Source organism: Protopterus annectens, chromosome 6.part0 (genome assembly GCF_019279795.1).
Source record: "Protopterus annectens isolate FY-2018-M chromosome 6.part0, PAN1.0, whole genome shotgun sequence".
NCBI lineage: Eukaryota > Metazoa > Chordata > Ceratodontiformes > Protopteridae > Protopterus > Protopterus annectens.
The window spans coordinates 450,438,455-450,457,235 of record NC_056737.1 but is presented as its reverse complement, the minus strand read 5'-3'; the positions used below and the strand labels follow the sequence as shown (position 1 = coordinate 450,457,235).

At 36.6% G+C, this 18,781-nt stretch overlaps 1 protein-coding gene across 1 annotated transcript in view; it reads right to left on the bottom strand.

Annotated features, from left to right (window-relative positions):
* LOC122804061 overlaps window positions 1-18,781 on the bottom strand; it is a 206,878-nt gene that overhangs the window by 48,016 nt on the left and 140,081 nt on the right. Inside the window, exon 4 of the mRNA XM_044073730.1 lies at window positions 3,331-3,479. Within this exon, the coding sequence (XP_043929665.1) occupies window positions 3,331-3,479 (149 nt within the window). The remainder of the gene's footprint in view (window positions 1-3,330; window positions 3,480-18,781) is intronic.

Here is an 18,781-nt window from a genome sequence, read left to right as displayed (position 1 = left end):
AGAGTTCAGATGGTACCAAGGATGTCAGAGCAGTAGCTGGGCTCAAAGATACCAGTGCTGGTCTCGGGTCTGACGGTTCCACTACAACCAGTTCCAGACACTCTGGCTCCGAGATACTGGACTGGATCAGAGGAGGAATCGATGGAGGGGGTGTGTGGTCTTCATTGGCTCCATATCCCTCTGGGTTGTAGTTGACAATAGTTTGGCCAGTGCCAGTGTCTTCAAAAGGTGCCACACCACATGATCCACATCATCATTGGAAAAGCTTCTGGATGATTGAGAGGAGGGAGTAGGAGCCCTGACCCATTGGAGCAATGTAGTTCTCAGGGTTGGGGAGACTGGTTCCAGTTCTGGGGACTGGCTCCGTATTTGAAATTCCATCAGCACCAAAACCACAACTGGAGCCAAGGAGGAAGGTTTTCTGGGCCCTACAGTCTTCGGGTCCAAGGAAGACTCTTTAGCCAATTTCTTTGTTGGCTCCAAATGAGTAGAGGAAGTAGAATATCTTTTTCCTGACTTCTCTGTTCTGGAATACAGGGATTTTGGTAATTTCAACATATTCTGACCCTCTTCAATTGCTTCTGTGAAGGCAGTCTTTAGTAACCCTCTCAATATTAACCCAACCAGTGAAGGATGAGGGCGAGATAGGACAACATCACATTTATTTTTTTTTGAAAGTCCCCCTCCACCCCCCCTGCTGATTATATACACTAAGTCCAAGATCATACAACAGCAGGGTAAGGGCAAATTCTCTTATCTCACTGCAGTGTGATTATTTTTCCTTTCCAGCAACACTCTGCTACTGAATGTATGGCAAATGGCACATGATTCCTGCAGATGGACTGTGCCAAGACAGTACACACAAACTGTGCGATCATATGTTAAAGACATTTCTGATTACATTTAACACACTTTTTGAACCCTGATGGGTTGGATTCTTTAGGATCCTTAGACGTAATATCAATGGCAACCAACAACAATAAAAAACAAGAAAAATTACTACTATTAATGATTTTTTTTTGCAACAAACACCTAAGCAGTGGAACTTAAATAGAAAAAAGAAGGCAGCTTTCAGATAAAATGAATCTGCCTACTGAGAGAAAGGGTAGGGAAAGGAAGAAGGCCTTCTAATTTAAATGGGTCAATGGTAGCTCTCTAACTAAAATGAGCTTCCCAAGGAAAAGGATTAACCAGATATATATTAAAATTTTAAAGCTCTCTAACTTAAACAAGCTTATTTCAAATAGAAGAGAATATGATAAGGATAGGGAAGAGGTAAAATGGCCTAGAGAAGAAAACGATGGTCAGTCGCAACAACAACAGATCGAACACACTAAGTTAAGAACTACATACTAAATACTATAAATCTTTATCCAATTTACAAGACACAATTATTTCAAAATATTAGAAGAAAAAATATAGACTTAGACAGAGCCAAAATGGAGAGCACCCGATCTTGTTAGTGGCAAACGAGATTTGGAGTGCTCTTCTAGGGCATGATGGGATAGGAATACAGCCATGAGCCAGTGGAAGACCTCGTCCTTTTGTACATGGCTGAGTCAGAATCGAGGATTGGTTACAAACCCAACCAGTGAAGGATGAGGGCGAGATAGGACAACATCACATTTAATTTTTTTTGAAAGTCCTCCTCCACCCCCCCCTGCTGATTATATACACTAAGTCCAAGATCATACAACAGCAGGGTAAGGGCAAATTCTCTTATCTCACTACAGTGTGATCCCATACAAAATGCTCTGGGAAAAAAAACTCCTTCTGAAAGAACATTCACTCATACAAGTATGTAATTTTTTTTAAAAAAGAAAAAAGTTCATTTATACGAGTGTTTACGCTTTCAAACTGCAACTCTCTCTCTCTCTGTATATATATATATATATATATATATATATATATATATATATATATATATGGTTTCACTTCATATCGTCAAAAACTCATTTAATCGAATTTCAAAACAGCGAGAACAAATCATCGAAAACTCAAATTGTTGAAAACTCATAACATCGAATCTCAAATAATTGAAAACTGCAAAGCAACTAGAAATAACATCCCAGACACTGTTTACTATGTTTATGCAGGGGGGGACAAGCCCCCTTGCAATGCCCAAGTGGGGGGGGCTCCACCCCCCCAAAAAAAATTAAATATACCAACTCCAAGGTCGCACTACAGTGGGGTTAGGAAATTACCTTTTTCCCCCACTGTAGTGTGACCTTGGAGTTGGTATATTTAATGTACGGGGGGGTGTGGGGGTGCAGGGGGCATTGTGTGACTAATGTGAATAATGTCATCATGAAAATAATCAACAAAAAGGGCCTAAACCAAAATGGTCAACAGAAACTAAACACATCCAAAACCAATGTTTTTGTGTGTGTGTGTGTGTGGGGGGGGGGGGCAAACTCCCTACTAATTAAATATACCAAGTCTGATGTTGCATTACAGTGGGGAAAAAGCATATAACCTTCGCTTGATTTTGTAGAACTGTATATTTTAGACCTCCTTTTGTCTTTGTCAACTATTTTTATGTTGATTTTACACACACACACACACACACACACACACACACACACACACACACACACACGCAATTAATTATACAATAGCCTTCCCAAATCAAAGATTTTAATGATGTTTTTATTGATAATCTCTGGAGAAAAAATACAAATGGTCTGAGCACAATTTTCTACACAGGAAAAATAACTCTTACATTAAAATGTAATGTGAAAAACAAAAGTGGGAAAACATACTATATAACATTCCCAGGAATGATAACTTTATATGGAAGTCTCATGCAACAGTCTAGGTTTGATGGAATGCTGATGTGAGGTGATCATAGATTTATATAGGGACTAAAACAAAGCCGGTGAAATATTCTTACTAGGAATGAAGACAGATCAGCCCTCTTCAAAGAAAATCAATACATTTGTTAGATGAACTCCATAGTTTGCAGTGGTTCACTTACAGAATGCCAAAATGAATGATCATTCGGTGACAAAACGTTATCATTTGCAGTAGTAAGTGTGCACTTGACAGATACTGTAGCTGTATAATCCATAAAAGGCTGATTGCTATAGAAACTACAACTAATTGTAATGTAACTTTGACATGAGTATTAATTATTAATTTTAATATAGAAGAATAATCAAAACTGACACAGCCTCCTATGGAGAGTGTGAGATGTCTTTGTCCATGCCTCAGCAAAAAAAGTATTTCTCATCTTCAAATTAATTGAGTGTATCATATATCAAATGAGGTTATATCAAATCATATATAGTAAGACAAATATGCAGTCTAACAGCAAAAGCATTTGATTACCCATTGACTTCTTTGAAATCCACGTTAATTTTAACAAGGTCCTTTATAATTGATGTTAACTTTTCATTTTCTTCTTTCAGTCTGGTAATTTCTTCAGTTAATTTGCTTATTTCATTCTCATGGTTTTTGATAGTCTCTTTCAGGTTCTCCTGAGGAAACCAAAACAAACAATATATGCAGTATATTAAGACACATTTATATAAATATTGCTGTCCACAGACAGTATTGAATAAAGAAAAGCTGCCTCTATCTTTAGAAAATAGTGTAACTCAGTCAGCCTATGTATCTCTTTGACTGTCTGTCTTACTATGTATTCTTCTATCTAGCCATCTATTTAAGCTCATGTGATACTTGCTTGAGATCATGCAAGAAATGTTATTTCTTGATATGCGGGGGGGGGGGGGCATGGTTTCCAAAAGTTATTTACTAAGTTAGGCAAAAGTGCCATAAAAGATTGAAGTAGGAGTGTTTCATATATGGTAGTGAAAGATACTGAGAACATATATACACAGAAAAAAATATGCCATGTGTCTGTCAACTAGCAAAGGGTTATCATCACAGAAAATCAGGGATAAGGGATTGTAAAATGGAAATGCAGTTTTAAAATGATAGAATTTCAGAAAATTCACAATTTAGTTATTATTAAAACTTTTCAGTAGTTGTCTTTGACTGCACAGCATAATAAATAAGATATCAGGATATAAAACGTGGTGCTTGCCTTTGAATCTTATTGTTTTTCACCCATATCTCTTGCATACTATGTGGCCATGACAAATGCTGCATTCTGTATGCAGTGGTGATGACACAAGTTTAAATAGAATCATGTGACTTGGTGGGAAAGCTAGGCAAGATGACTCAAACAAGAAGCAATCAGATCTGCTAAAGGTTAGATGTGGGTACGTATCACTGTCAGTGCATCCGTTGTGGCGATCATGGGAAAAAGAGTCAGAATGTTCCTGAAAGGGCATCGGATGTCTAAGTGTATGACATGCTTATTATAGAATGCACATGCAAATTATTGGCCCATTGCACACCAATTCATGGAGCATTAGACACCTGAAAGGGAACCCCCTTTGCACTTGGAGTATAAAAATTCCTGTCTCATCACCAAGGGTTTACAGTGGGTACCTATCCAGGTAAATACTGCGGTGGTGGTGCTGCGGTAGCGTTGTCACCTCACAGTAAGATGTCCTGTTCGATTCTCAGCTAAAGCATCTTCTGTGTGGAGACATGTATGAATGGGTGTACCTTCGTTGAAGGTTGTGCGTTAGAGCTGGCAACTCAGCACGTAAAAATCTACTGCCAATCATTAGCGGACCAGAGTTCCACTGTGGCGATCCCTAACCAGGAAAAGCCGAAAGACACAACAACAACCTATCCAGGTAAATGGAGAGCTAGTAAGAACAGAACAATATAGAGGATGAAAGTTGCAAGCAATGTAATGGGATGCTGCAAAATGAAACATTAATAACTGTTATGCAAGTTAAGCCTGTGCCATCAGCATTGTAGACAGAAGAAGAAAACAGACTGTCTGTTTGAAACACAGTCAGTGTGTTCTATTACATTATTAACCACTGAACTGCTGGATTCGTGGAGACAGAAGATACAAACATACAGGTCAGTTCCACCAAAATGTTTTTGTAGAATATATCAGTAAGATATACAAAAGAAAAAGAAATATTACTTAACTTTCAAAACTTACTCTGGTTATAAACACAAATCTACATTAAATAAAATACTCCAACTCTAACTATAGTTCTAACTTGGTTTCCATGGCTGACATTATTTAGGTATTCTTTAATTTTATCAAAAAACTTAAAAAGGGAAAATTGTGAATGGTATTCTTTACACCATAAAATCAAAAGGGAAACTTATGAATGCAATATGGTATAAATAAACATTGAAGAGACACAAGCTATATCGAATATACTTGAAGAAAACATTTTATGCATTTTTTAAACTGTGCAAAGGAATATGCCAGAGAGTTACACAGATAAGAGGAGACATTTCTTATATAACTACAGCCATATTAACTGCTGTCAAGTAAAAGTAAAGGAGCAAGTTTCATGGGACTAGACATAACATCTGGTGGTAAAAAGTTGTACCTACAGTTGTTCCTCGCTTACATATGTTAAAACAAGATGTTTTTTTCTTGGTCAGGAAATTGCATGTAAAGTATTTTTTTAACAAGATAAATAACACAAGGGATACTGAAGTTTTTTGACTGCACTGATTCAGAAAATGATAGTTTTATTTCTTGCATGTCACAAGATAATAATGGAAGTTTTATTTCTTGCATGTCAGATTTAGATGTTAATGCTTATTGTTTGTTAGATACACATACTATTTCTAACAAAAGTGCATTTATTTCCCCTTATACTAATGAGACAATAAAACAGTTTTCGGCCATGTTGAATTATCATATAATACAATTGTTTGATGGTTTTGATAAATATAAAGATGTCGCATATAACTTAAATAAAACTAAATGGAAGTCATTGGTTGGTTTAGGTCAAAGAAAAGGCATCATAATTAAGCCCTCGGATAAAGGGAATAAAATAGTTGTTTTACATCACACACAATATGCTAACATGTGTCATGAACATCTCAAGAATGAGGATGTTTATAGAAAATGTAATATTGATTATAATAATGCTATGGCACAATATAAAAGCTATTAGAGAAGGGGGGCAGATTAGGTTATTTGACTCAAGGTGATGTTGATAGAAAATTTGATGTGGGGGAGTGTAAGATACCTTTTATGATGCCTTTTATTGTCTGCCAAAACTACATTAAAATCTACAGAGCCCTCTGGGCTGTCCAGTTGTAGGTGCCCATAAATAACTTTTAACTAATATAGGTTTACTTATACATGAATATTTAAAACCCTATGTTATGAAGTTACAGTCTTATATAAAAGATTTTTTTGATTTTTTGGACAGAATACGAGACATTAAGTGGAATAATGAGATGTATTATGTAGTCATGGATGTAAAGAGTCTCTATACCAGTATTAAACATCAGGACAGTATTAAAGCCTTAAATTATTTTTTAGGAAATTCTCCTTTGTCTTATCATAGAACTTAAACATTTTTGTTTGTTAAATCATTATTTTGCTTTTGATGGTTGTATCTATCACCAACTACAAGGTACTGCCATGGGGGCATCTTTTGCCCCCATGTATGCAAATTTGTTTATGGCCCTTCTTAAGTTGGAATATCTGCATAAGCATGAGTTTGTGAGAAATAATGTTATTGCTTATTACAGATATATTGATCATTTAATTTTTATTTGTAAAGGTGGCAGACATAATGTAATGAACTTCCGTTTGGATTTAGAACAGACCATTTATGGCTTGAGTTATGATGATATACAGTGTGGCAGCATGGTCACCATTTTAGATTTAGTATTAGAAGGGATTAATGGGGGAGGTATTAAGACATCGGTTCATAGGAAATTTGTTGATAATTCCCATTTTTTGAATGGAGCTAGTTTTCATCCCCAGTATTTATTGAAATCTTTACCTTATGGGGAGTTTCTTCGCATGCATAGAATTTGTAGTGACTGGGGAGATTTTATAAGAGAGTGTAGGTACACTTTTTATATGTTTATAAATAGAGGTTATAACTACAGTATGGTTAAGAAGTCCTTACAGAGAGTTGTAGCACACAGACTGGGACTGAACCAGTGCCATAATGTTATGAATACCGTGGCAAATAATACTGAATCTTATAAAGATTAGATATATTTTGTCTCAGTATATAATAGTTTGAGTAGAAGGATTAATAAAATATTGCATAATTGCTGGTAATTTTTATTTCAGGATGTGGAGGTGAAAAGAATTATAGCAAATTGTCTTTCTATCTCTTATAAAAAAGGAAAAAGTTTAAAAGATTGTGAGAGAAATATGAAATCCGTACGGAAGAAGTTACCGAAATGGTTCTTCTTATTTGAAAAGACCTCCGACTGAATTGTCGTATAAACAGAGGCCGGCCACTTTCTGATCTGCGGCTGACGAGCAGGTTTCAATCGGACCAGGGTGATCAATTGCTGAGGCTCAGGTAAGGGGATTCTACTTTTTTCTATTTTAGATCAGGGACTTGATTGTATTTGTTCAGTCAGGATTTTTTATGTAAATCCAGGGACAGAAAAATTGCTATCTTGTCATAGATCAGGGACTTTTTTCTGTTTTAGATCAGGGACTTGATTGTATTTGTTCAGTCAGGATTTTTTATGTAAATCCAGGGACAGAAAAATTGCTATCTTGTCATAGATCAGGGAAGCAGAATAAGTAGGCAGGTAATCTGAAGGGACTATAAAATCTTCGTGGTACCACGTTAAAAAACAGGAAGGGTTACGTAACATTCATAAGGTTAGGTCAAAATGGGTAATAAATGTACAAAACAACCCCAAAATCCGCTGTTAAGTGAAGACGCAGAATACATGTGGTCACGACGTGCCGATAACGTTAAATACTACACGAAATGGGTTAATAAATATGAATTTGATGGTAAACTAGAAAAATCCTCAGAAAAAGTTGTCAGACAAATAGTAGATCCAGATTGGCACATGATCAGTGGCAACTGGAATCCCTGTGACGCTGCGCTTAAGCCCCTCCCACATAACAGCGCAAAGTTAGACAACAGAGTGAAGGGTCTAACAGACCGAATTTCTGAAAAATGGAAACCTAGGGCAGACTGGACTTGCATTAATCAATGCATCCAACAAGAAGGTGAAACTGTTGATAGGTATTATGCCAGATTAATAGAAAGTTTTAATAGCCATTGTGGAATGCAGACTCCTGAAGACCAGACACAAGATTCCCCATATGAGCAACAGTTAAAGAATGCATTTTTGAAAGGCAGTATTGCACCCATAAGTAGTTTTATTACGAAGCATATGGTAGACCATCATACAAGCAGATTACAGTCACTGCTTGAATATGCTAGGCATGCCAAAAGGCATTTTAATAACAAAAAGGAAAAGAAAGCCCAAGTATTCGCTGTAGATGACGGAGAAGTTTATTTAGTACAGTCCGGAAAGAAGGGCAAGAAGAATGCCCAGGGAAATAAACAATCTGATCAGCAATCAGAGGACTTTGAAGGGAGAAAGAAAAGGGGTGAATGTTTTAAATGCAGTAGAAAGGGACATATGGCAAAGGATTGCAAGAAAAATAAGAAGGCAGCAATGAAGGATAAGAATGAAGAAGGTGAGGACTGACTATATGGTAGTCAAGAATCACTAGATAGGAATAACGGAGAAAGGACAAATGAGAATGTGATAGAGAGAGCAGAGAATGTCATAGGAGAAATAGAGGAAGTGCAGGAAGCTACCGATAGTAAAGAAAATGAAATATTAGACTTAGCCTTGTTGAGCTTGGAGCTCTATTTGGCAGACACAAAACCAGAAGTTACACTCCTGGTAGAGGGGAGGGAAGTCAAGTTTCTGTGCAATTCAGGGGCATCATGAACCCTGGTACTCCCCTCCAAACTACCAGAGAAGTCAGAGTCACATGATTACATTTTGGTGAAAGCAGCTAATGGACAGCTGTATCGGGAGCTTCTCTCCCATAATATTGCAATAACAGATCCTGTTTCAGGATTAACCCAGAAAAGCAAAATTGTTGTTTCTGCAAAATGCCCAGTGAACCTTTTGGGCAGAGATCTTATGCAACTATTTGGCATAGCAGTAGTTCCAACCATGCAGGGTATGGAAGCACAACGACAAATAAACACTTTTGCAGTGCAATCGGAGGGTAAAACATTTTATTGGTATAGCCAGGACTTGGTTACGACCGGTCCTGGGGCAATAACTGAAGAGTTAGTGAATGTGGCTATCGGTAAGTTCCCCTCCCTTTGCATTGATGTACAACATCTGTTGCACTGTAATACACCAGGACCTGACAAAGAATATGAGCAAAAATTGTTTAAAAAACGTGCGAACAGATTAGTATTGCATAATCTGTACTGGGACATGAAAGGGAACAGTGTAGTTAGCTGTTCATTGCCCCAGGAGTTCTTTGCACTTTATAAATCAAATTGATTACCACATGTTAGTTTAACTAAAGACAAAGATGTGAAATGGGCAGACCTAGAAGAAAAAGTCACAAAATGGGAAAAGCAGACAGAATTAGAACTGTCAGAACAAGGAGTACATAGACAGAAATTAAATTGGAGCACACAGACACACCCAGCTGTACACTTGCAGTCAAGTGAGGGCAGCTGAGAAACACTCTTACTAGAAGAGGAAGAAAAAGCTTTATTAGACATACCAGAGACCCTCTGGTCAATAGGGAAATCAGATGTAGGATTTATTCGTACAGCAGGACCAGTTACCATCACGCCAAAATCAGCCTTTAGACCACAGAAAAGGCAGTACCCCTTAAGAAAAGATGCAGAAGCAGGTATTAAACCTATCATAGCAGCTTTACTTAAGGAAGGATTGCTGGTGGAATCTCCCGATTCACCATGTAACACACCCTTATTTCCAGTTAAGAAAGCAAACGGAGAATGGCATATGGTCCAGGATTTGCAAGCTGTAAATGACGCAATAATATCAAGGGCACCTACAGTGCCATATCCACATACCCTATTAAATGATTTGAAGCCTCAACACAAATATTTTCCTGTGGTAGATATTAGCAATGCATTATTTGCAATACCAATACACCCTGACAGCCAGTATTGGTTTGCATTTACATTTCAGGGGAAGCGGTATACATATACGCGACTACCACAGGGATATTGTGAAAGTCCAACGATATTCTCACAAGAGATGGCAAGTAACTTGGCGGGGTTTACCCCACCGAAAGGTAGTCAGATTTTACTTTATGTTGATGATATCCTGCTGGCAGCCCCTACCCAGCAAGATTGTAAGGAAGACATTATAACATTATTGAAATTCTTAGCCATTGAAGGACACAAAGTAAGCAAAAACAAATTGCAGCTTTGGAGAAAACAAGTTAAATACCTTGGATATGTAATATCCAAAAAGGGTAGGACATTAGATGAAGACAGGAAAATAGCAATCTTACAAGCACCAAACCCACAACCAAGAAGGAAATGATGTCCTTTCTTGGTACGACTAATTTTTGTCGGAGCTGGATCCCAAATTATGCTTTGGAATCTGCACTGTTGAACAACCTGATCTTTCAGAAGCCTATGGCAGCACAAGATTTGATATAATGGACACCAGAAGCAGAATTAGTTTTCTGTAAACTGAAACAATTGATAACATCCTCATTAGTCTTAGGATTACCAAACTATCATAAACGTTTTTTCCAAACTGTAGATTGTAAGCAAGGTTATATGACGTCAGTGTTGACATAACAGCATGGGGACAAGCAACGCCTCATTGCTTACTATTCATCGCAACTGGACCCAGTGGCACGGTCTTTGCCCCACTGTGTACAAGCACTAGTTGCTGCCGCAATGGCAGTGCAGGCTTCGGCCTCAGTAGTATTATCTACTGGTAAACCAATTAATCATGCACAGTTTATTTTAGATTTGTTAAAATCAATTCAGTTACCTCAAAAAGTAGCTATTTGTAAATGCATAGCTCATACCAAGCAACAAGATAGGATTTCAAAAGGTAATGTTAGAGCTGACACAGCTGCAAAGCAAGCAGCCTCAGAAGCATTTCTTTTGAACGAGGAATTACAACCTTCTGAGATTTTAGACTTAGAAATGTTAAAAACAATGCAGACACTTACTACACGAGCTGAGAAACAAAAGTGGGAAAGGTGAGGAGCACTCCTCAAGGAAGGACTGTACATCTCCAAAGAGGGAAAACCAATATTGCCATCTAATTTATTTAAATATGCAGCTTTGTTGAGCCATGGGCAATGCCATGTCTCAACAGGGGGGATGGTACAGTTAGTCAACCAGGTATTCACTACATACAGATTTAAAAATTATACTAAAACATCTTTTTGCAGTTTTCTGTTTCAGGTAAAGAGTCGAATCAACCGTTGGAAGCGACAGTAGCCCCAGAAAACTGAATCTGGGTAAAGACTACAGAACGTAAACATTGGAGTTCGCCAAAGTGGGAGGGACCATACCAGGTCCTCTTGTCGACACCCACGGCAGTCAAGATTGATGAAAAATCCTCTTGGATCCATTTGATACACTGTAAACTTTGCAAAAACTTTGAGCTAGATAAAAATCTTGCTGTTCCACAAAAAGACTAAACATGACAAAATCTAGAGCAAACAGGAATGCAGAACAACCCCAGAAGTATTGCATGGTTATCCTGTTGATTGTACTGATGACAATAATCTTTTTGCTGTGGCCTATCCTTTTTTTGGCCACATCAGCTGAACTGAATAAACGTGATGAGTTACCCATAGACTGGCACCTGAACTTTTTCAGGCGATTACACGTGTGTATGCTGAGACTTTTAATGTTTCAAATTGCTGGATTCGTACAGCCATACCAACAGCATACGGGGGGGTTATTAATGACTGTGGTCCCCCTAGGGGTCAATGAGACCTGGGAAAACTTGGTTTATGAAACTGTACATTATAAATGTTATACCAAAGCAAACAAAATGGGTACAGTTTGTAATTCAAATTATGACTCATTTCTTGAGTCCATGCAAAAGACTGTTAGGGATATACATCATAATCCTATTCTTTTTAAGCAACTGTCTATAATAGATAGGAAAATGTTTCATGCAGGGCAGCCATATCTCAGTAAAGTAACTACTAAGGTAGAGGATTGTTATTTTGTGTGTAATAAGAAAGCATATAAATGGTTACCTGAGAATTGGTCCGGCAGTTGTTTTTTGGGGTACCTGGTTCCGGCCATGCGACACACTGCAGTTTTGCCTCAGGGAAATATTCGAAACACCTGAGATGTAGCCAAGAAACCTGTCAGAAAGCCTGAGAATCCAGTGGGATGAATCGAGGCGGGCTGGAAGAACCATCATACCATGGGTACCAAGCTGACGCACATGGACTTGAGTGATGCTGTCATATCGTGGGCAGGCATATTACCAGCATATGGAGCGGCAAAATCGATTTGGGAGCTGCAAAAACTGTCCAAACTTCTCAAAGTAATGAGTAATGCAACTTTTTCTGCTCTTTAATTGATAACTGATGAACTGAATGCTATGAGAACTGTAGTACTCCAAAATCGTATGGCTCTCAACTTCACCCTACCCGCGAGAGGTGGTGCGCTTTAATCAAAAAAGAATGTTGTGTATGTATCCCTGATTACCAGAACGAGATTAACGACCACCTTGAGGTGATACAGCAAGTGTCGACTATGACCAAACCAGGCCCCAACCCACTGATGGACTTTTTCCAGAATCTGTTTGGGGGGTGGGGTACCTTCATAATGAACATATTAATAGCTGTCTGTGTGGGAATACTCCTTTTGGGAGTGTGTGCGCGTTGTGGCATACCCTACATGAAAAAACTGATTAAAGAATTGATAGACATATCAGTATCTGAAACCTTGTATCAAAACACTGAAGTTGATAAATTGCTGGAAAATGAATGCTTTCAGAAGTTTAAACTATATGACTTACCTAACCGCAAATCCCATGTGGAAGAGGTTGGGGGAAGAAATTAACTGTTTATGCTTTTGAAGAGAATAAAAGTGTTAATAGGGGGGAAATGTGAGAGAAATATGTATTCACATATATAGTAAAACATGTATTCATATATGTATTAGCATTATGCTTGCTGCATTAGAAGCCTAAAAGGGTTAACACATTTATTCTGCTACAGGCTTGAAAATAATCGCATGTACTTTCTGACTTTGCTTCTTGTCAGCTCAGTGAATGACCTTGTTCATACACTGAGAAACAGATGATTTTGCTAACGTTAGGAAAAGGAACAATACAGTATTCTGAAATGTTACTAGACTTAAGCAAATAACCTTGTTCATACTGCAGCTGTAGATAAGATTATAGGCTGAAATCAGAATATGCTTTGTGCTCAAAGCAGGAAAGAATCATTAATTGCAACACTGAAATATGAGTGAATTGTTACAGACCAGCAGTTAGCGAGGCCACGTTGATATCTTAGGAAATTTTCACATGGGAAGTTTATACTTGCTATATCAGCAGAAAAACTTAGTAAACACCTGCCTTAGAACAATGCTAAGAGTTGTATTTTATTACGTCAGCTTAGAGGACAATGGCTTACAAAACAGTATAATAATGAAGTATTTCCTGTATAATGTCAGACAAACTTCTGAACTGCATTTTTGTCTCCTTGTACAAGAATAAAGGAACCTTAACTGAACCTTGGCTGCATTGATCTTTGATTTTTCCTTTTACAAAGATTTTTTAGTTTCTAGCTATTTTTCTATGCCTAATGAGGCTCTATATGTCACTCCTGGCCTGAAGGGTACATACCCTTGTGGTTGTTGTTCTAGATGTTCCTGTACTGTTACAAGTTTCAGGAATTTAAATGGTACCAATTTTTCACCTGGTGGCAGTTTTTCCTGTAATAGTGAAGGGGTAGTGTATGTTCTTAAATGTCCCTGTAATTTATTTTATATAAGGGAAAGTAAAAGAAAATTGAAAATAAGAATACAGGAACATATACTAGATATAAAAAACAGTAAAATTGAAAGTAATATTGCTATGCATTTTAAAACAGCACATGATAGTGATTACTCTTTGTTGAAAGTTTTTGTTTTAGAACACGTTTTTATGAAAATTGGTGAAGTATGCGATATTAAGGAGAAACTTCTTTATAAGGATTCTATCTACATTTTAAAATTTAATACTATGGTACCTGTAGGTTAAAATTTAGAGATTAATTGGAAACAATTATTATGTAATTGAATAATTAATTAATGAATGGTGCTGTAAAGAAGGCTTGTGAAATGTTGTGTATTTGTATTACTCCTGGAAGGCTGAGAGCCGAGGCGCTAGAGTTTTTCAATAAATCTGTGTTTGTATTGTGGCCGGTTGTGGATTCTTTTTTGCTGCTTTTTTCCAAGTTGTTGAATATAGTATCTGGTATTTTTTGGTACTGAATCAAGGAAAACTTAATAAAACTCTTGTCAGTAGTATTAAGCAACGAGTTAGCATATAGACAAATCCCTAACGTATGGTAAAAGAAAGTATCAGCACCAGCTCCCTATTGAAATGTTGGCATTCGTAACACTGAGTGCCGGCATGCTGAATATTTATCCCTGAAAATGCAGGAAAAGTGCAAATATTGAACAATCTTCTTTTTTAAACTTTTTTTTGCATGGGGGCAAGCCCCCTGCCCCACTTTGTAGGGGAAAGCCCACCCCAAACCTATAACTCTGAGATCACCATAGCACAGAAAAAAGGGAATTTTCCTAGAAACGGCCATCAGTTACTATATGTAAGTTAATTTTTTTCAGCCATTCAGTCTCAGGAAATTTGTAACTTAAGTGGACCCTCACACATCAGATGGTTACTATCAGCTCCACTTCATAACATGTGGAGAATGAATCCCATGAGGCCCAAAAGTTTTAGGCTCAACAACCTGGTCAGTATTCTTGTAAAATCACAAAGTCGTATTCATTACTTCAGTAATGCTGCCTATTCACCTTACCCTTTTTTTCCACATTAGTGTTTTCTGTAGTGAATCCCATCTCGGTGCTATATCACCAAAGTATTTGCTTCATTTTCATTATTACATTTTCTGCTGAACAGTCTGACTGCTTTGACAATCTTGTCAACCACAAAATTCTCAAAAGTTTCTCCACAGCCTTTGTTTAAAAGCATGGATTTTCGGCACACAACCTTTTCATCCAACTCTCACAGCCATATATTTGTGAGAAAACTATAGCTCTGATTATACTGATCTTTGTTGACAATGTTATGTCTTTTCTGTTTAAATTCTTTTCTTTTTTATTTTTAACTAAGCTGAAACATGTTAGTGTTGGAGTATATTGCCAAGACTTATTTATAATAACTGCTGATGATACATCTTTTTTCCTGTAATTCCCCAGGACACTGTCATAGAGATGGCAAGGAGTTTGTTATTTAGAATGTACTGAATTCACTATTCAAGACCTTAATTTGCGGTGCCCTTTCACTGAACTTGGTTTGGAAAATAATTATTTTATGTGATAAGGTTTTGTAAATAAGTAAAGGGAATGGCAATGGAGGACTCGGTGGGCTAACATTTCCTAACTTATTTTTTTAATAGAAAACCAATAATTTGCACATATATATGCACACTAACATTATTGATCTCTTATACATTAAAACAAATGTCATTAAGAATCGAGCCATTAGATTATCTAAATTATCTAAACTGACGTGATTAATCTGATGGCAATATTTGTATGATAGATTTGGATGATCTAGAATTGTTTTCTATAGAAAAGGCTTATGGCTTAAATTTTATTGTTCAGGCCTTGAAAAAAGTTAAACGAGCTTTTCTCCCCGGGCATCTGCTGAAAATGAATCTTATCCCAGTCGAACTTTCCCAGTAAACAAATGTAAAGTAAATAAATAAATAAATAAGGGTGGATAAATACAAGCCCTGCTTGGAAGGGCAGAATTGCACCTTGGTAGATTCCTGTAAGGGAGAAGAAAATGACTGCCTATACTTTTGTCCATTTAACTACAATGTGGCTAGTGGGGATATTAAAGAAAAATAACTGGAAAGTCTTATATAATTAGGGGTACTCTGGTATAGTATTGAAGTTGGGTAGCAGTCCAAACTTTATTAGAAAACAGGCGATCAAAATTAAATTCCTTTCGGAAAAGGAACAGGAAATTAGTCCTGATGCTACTACATCTCACATCCAAAAAGAGGAGGATGTATTTCCATGTGGTATTGAATTTACAGTACTTCCACTTTAATTCTGAACTTTCCTTGGACAGGTATTGGTAGTCATGGGAGATTAGTTAAAATAGGATTTTAGTTGTGTACTGTGCACTAACTGTATCTTGAGATAGTTTTTACATAAGCAAGACAAAAAGGAAATTGAGTGAAAGAGTAAGTGAACATTTGCATAGTGTCAGGATGAGTAAGTCATTAGATTTATGCTTTTTTATTGATTTGTCAGAAGTGATAGTATAGGTGTGCACTTGTACAACTTACTGGAAATCAAAAGTACTTATGTGGCAGACAAAATTAAATGTTGGACATTGACCTGGTGTAAACAGAAACAAACATAAAACATGATTTGAAATCATGATGTAACAAATGAAACTTTGTTGAATTCAAGCATTTTCCTATTGTTTGTGTTAATTGTTACTGCTTTGGTCCTATAGCTTTAACTGTGTTAAATTTAACTACATGACCATCAATCTTTGTGAAACCTTTTTAAACTGCCTCAATGTTACCACACATCAGTTTTGATGATGTCTTGTTTAGGATAGATGTGTTAAATTGAGGTAGGATTTTACAAAACAAAAAGAACAGTCTAAAAGAGAAGCTTTCTTTATTTTTTTTGGAGTATATTTTTATTTGGTGGTATTTCCTACTCTAACTTTTTGGATCAGATTTTATTTATTTTTTGTTGATGGAATTTACTGTCACCTCTTTATTATCTCTAGTGCAGACAAGAATCTTGTTTTTTCTATTATTGCTGTTGATTTAATCTACCTTATGTATTGGGATAACGGTTACATTTGAAGATAATGTTCACACTCCTGAAGCCATTACAAAATTAGATGGTTCCATCAGATTTGGGTGCTGATGCTGTAGGATACTTCCATTCACTTTATTTTCCTCTAATATTTCATTATTAAGGATTATTTTTATTTCTTCATACATTGTTTGTGTCTAGGATTCTAGTATTCTATGTGGTTTAAAATGACATTCTCTCCTGGACTAATTTCAATATGGGGTTTAATCAGATTTGTTCTGCCATGCATTTCTGAAAACACATCCTTGTTCCTTAACAGAAATTCTTTTATTTCTTGTTTCTCTGGCTTTGATAGTAAATCATGAATCTGAACTGTAGACATAACGGTGAGTTCTCTTTCTTTACCAGATTGTTTAGCAGCAGGAATTACAGAAAGTACTGAAGGGTATACTTCCTATCATGGATTCAGAAAATTGATATAGTATAGCCGTATCAGGTCTTTGCTTACTTCTCTATATAACTTGATAATTCACTCAATTTATTTTCACTGTTATTTCAAGTGATCTCTCCTGTTTAGCCAAAAATATGCTTTTTGCCAAGAGGACCAAACCAACATCTGACCTCCACCTTTAAACTTCTGTGACCTTGCATTTTTATTATATACCCTTTGCTGTGAAGTTTGAGCTCTTTCCATACATTCCTGTACTATGTGCATACTTTGGGCATAGTTTGTAAGTTGGTATAATGTTCCATAACACTTTTCACGTTACTTTGGCATTATCTAATAGTCCACAAAAATGCCTGCCATCTAATTACTCAAAATGACTGAACCTGGTGAAGTCTGTGATACTTCTGTAATAGGAAAGAGGAGATATGGTATGAACTGGTCACAATTTCTGTCTTATTCCTGTATAATGCTTTTTAAATTGTTGACTTTATTGTTCGGTTACAAAGCTTCACCAGTCCATCTGTCTGGGGATGATGCATTACTATTTTTAGCTGCTTGATGTTAAACATTTCCACTGTTTCTGTATTATTCTGGACATAAAGGGAGTATCAAGGATTATTTCTTTTGATATCCTAATTCTGAAGATAATAAGACTTACTCCCTCTCTGTAGATTTAGTATCAACTTTATATAGTGGAATACCATGAAAATATTTATTTGCATATTCCAAAATAACCAGAATATATTGAATTCCATTGCTGGATTGTATCAGTGGTCCAATAATGGCCATTGTAATATTTTCAGATAGCATTGCTGTGATGGGCATTGAGACTGAAGGATTGTTAAAGCCTGGATGTGTGTCTGTCTTCTGACACTCAAAGCACCTGGCTCAGTAATTCTTAATTTCTTTCATTATTCTTGGCTTTGCTAGAATCCATACTTTAGTCTTTCCCTTTTATGGTGTCCCCCTAGCATGTGAAATGGATTAATTTCATAAGTGGTTTATAAAAGGCTTGGGCACCAACAGCTGGCATACTTCTTCTCTGTCCTTACCATGTATAATAAGTCAATTCTAATATTCAGTCTCTGAACAGAATAAACCATATAATTTATGTAGACAAGGCACTGACCATTCCAGAGGAGATTGCCAGTGCATTTAACAGATACTGTTCCAGTATGACAAAATTACATCAGGATTCACCTCCAACTATATCTAAATATATTTCTACTCATAAAAATCATTGCCCAATAATCACTATGGAGTCTTCAAAGAAAACTGAAAGAACAACCTTTGCTGGTCCTGATAAGATTTCTTCTGTGATGATTTCTAACATTCTTGAAGTGCTTAATCTGGCTTTATACACCAAGGCTGGGATTCATAAAGGTTACCACCAAGTCTACACTAATTTTTTATGGATTAATTGGAGTACAAATGTGATTAGATAATAAATTGTATATATGTAGGG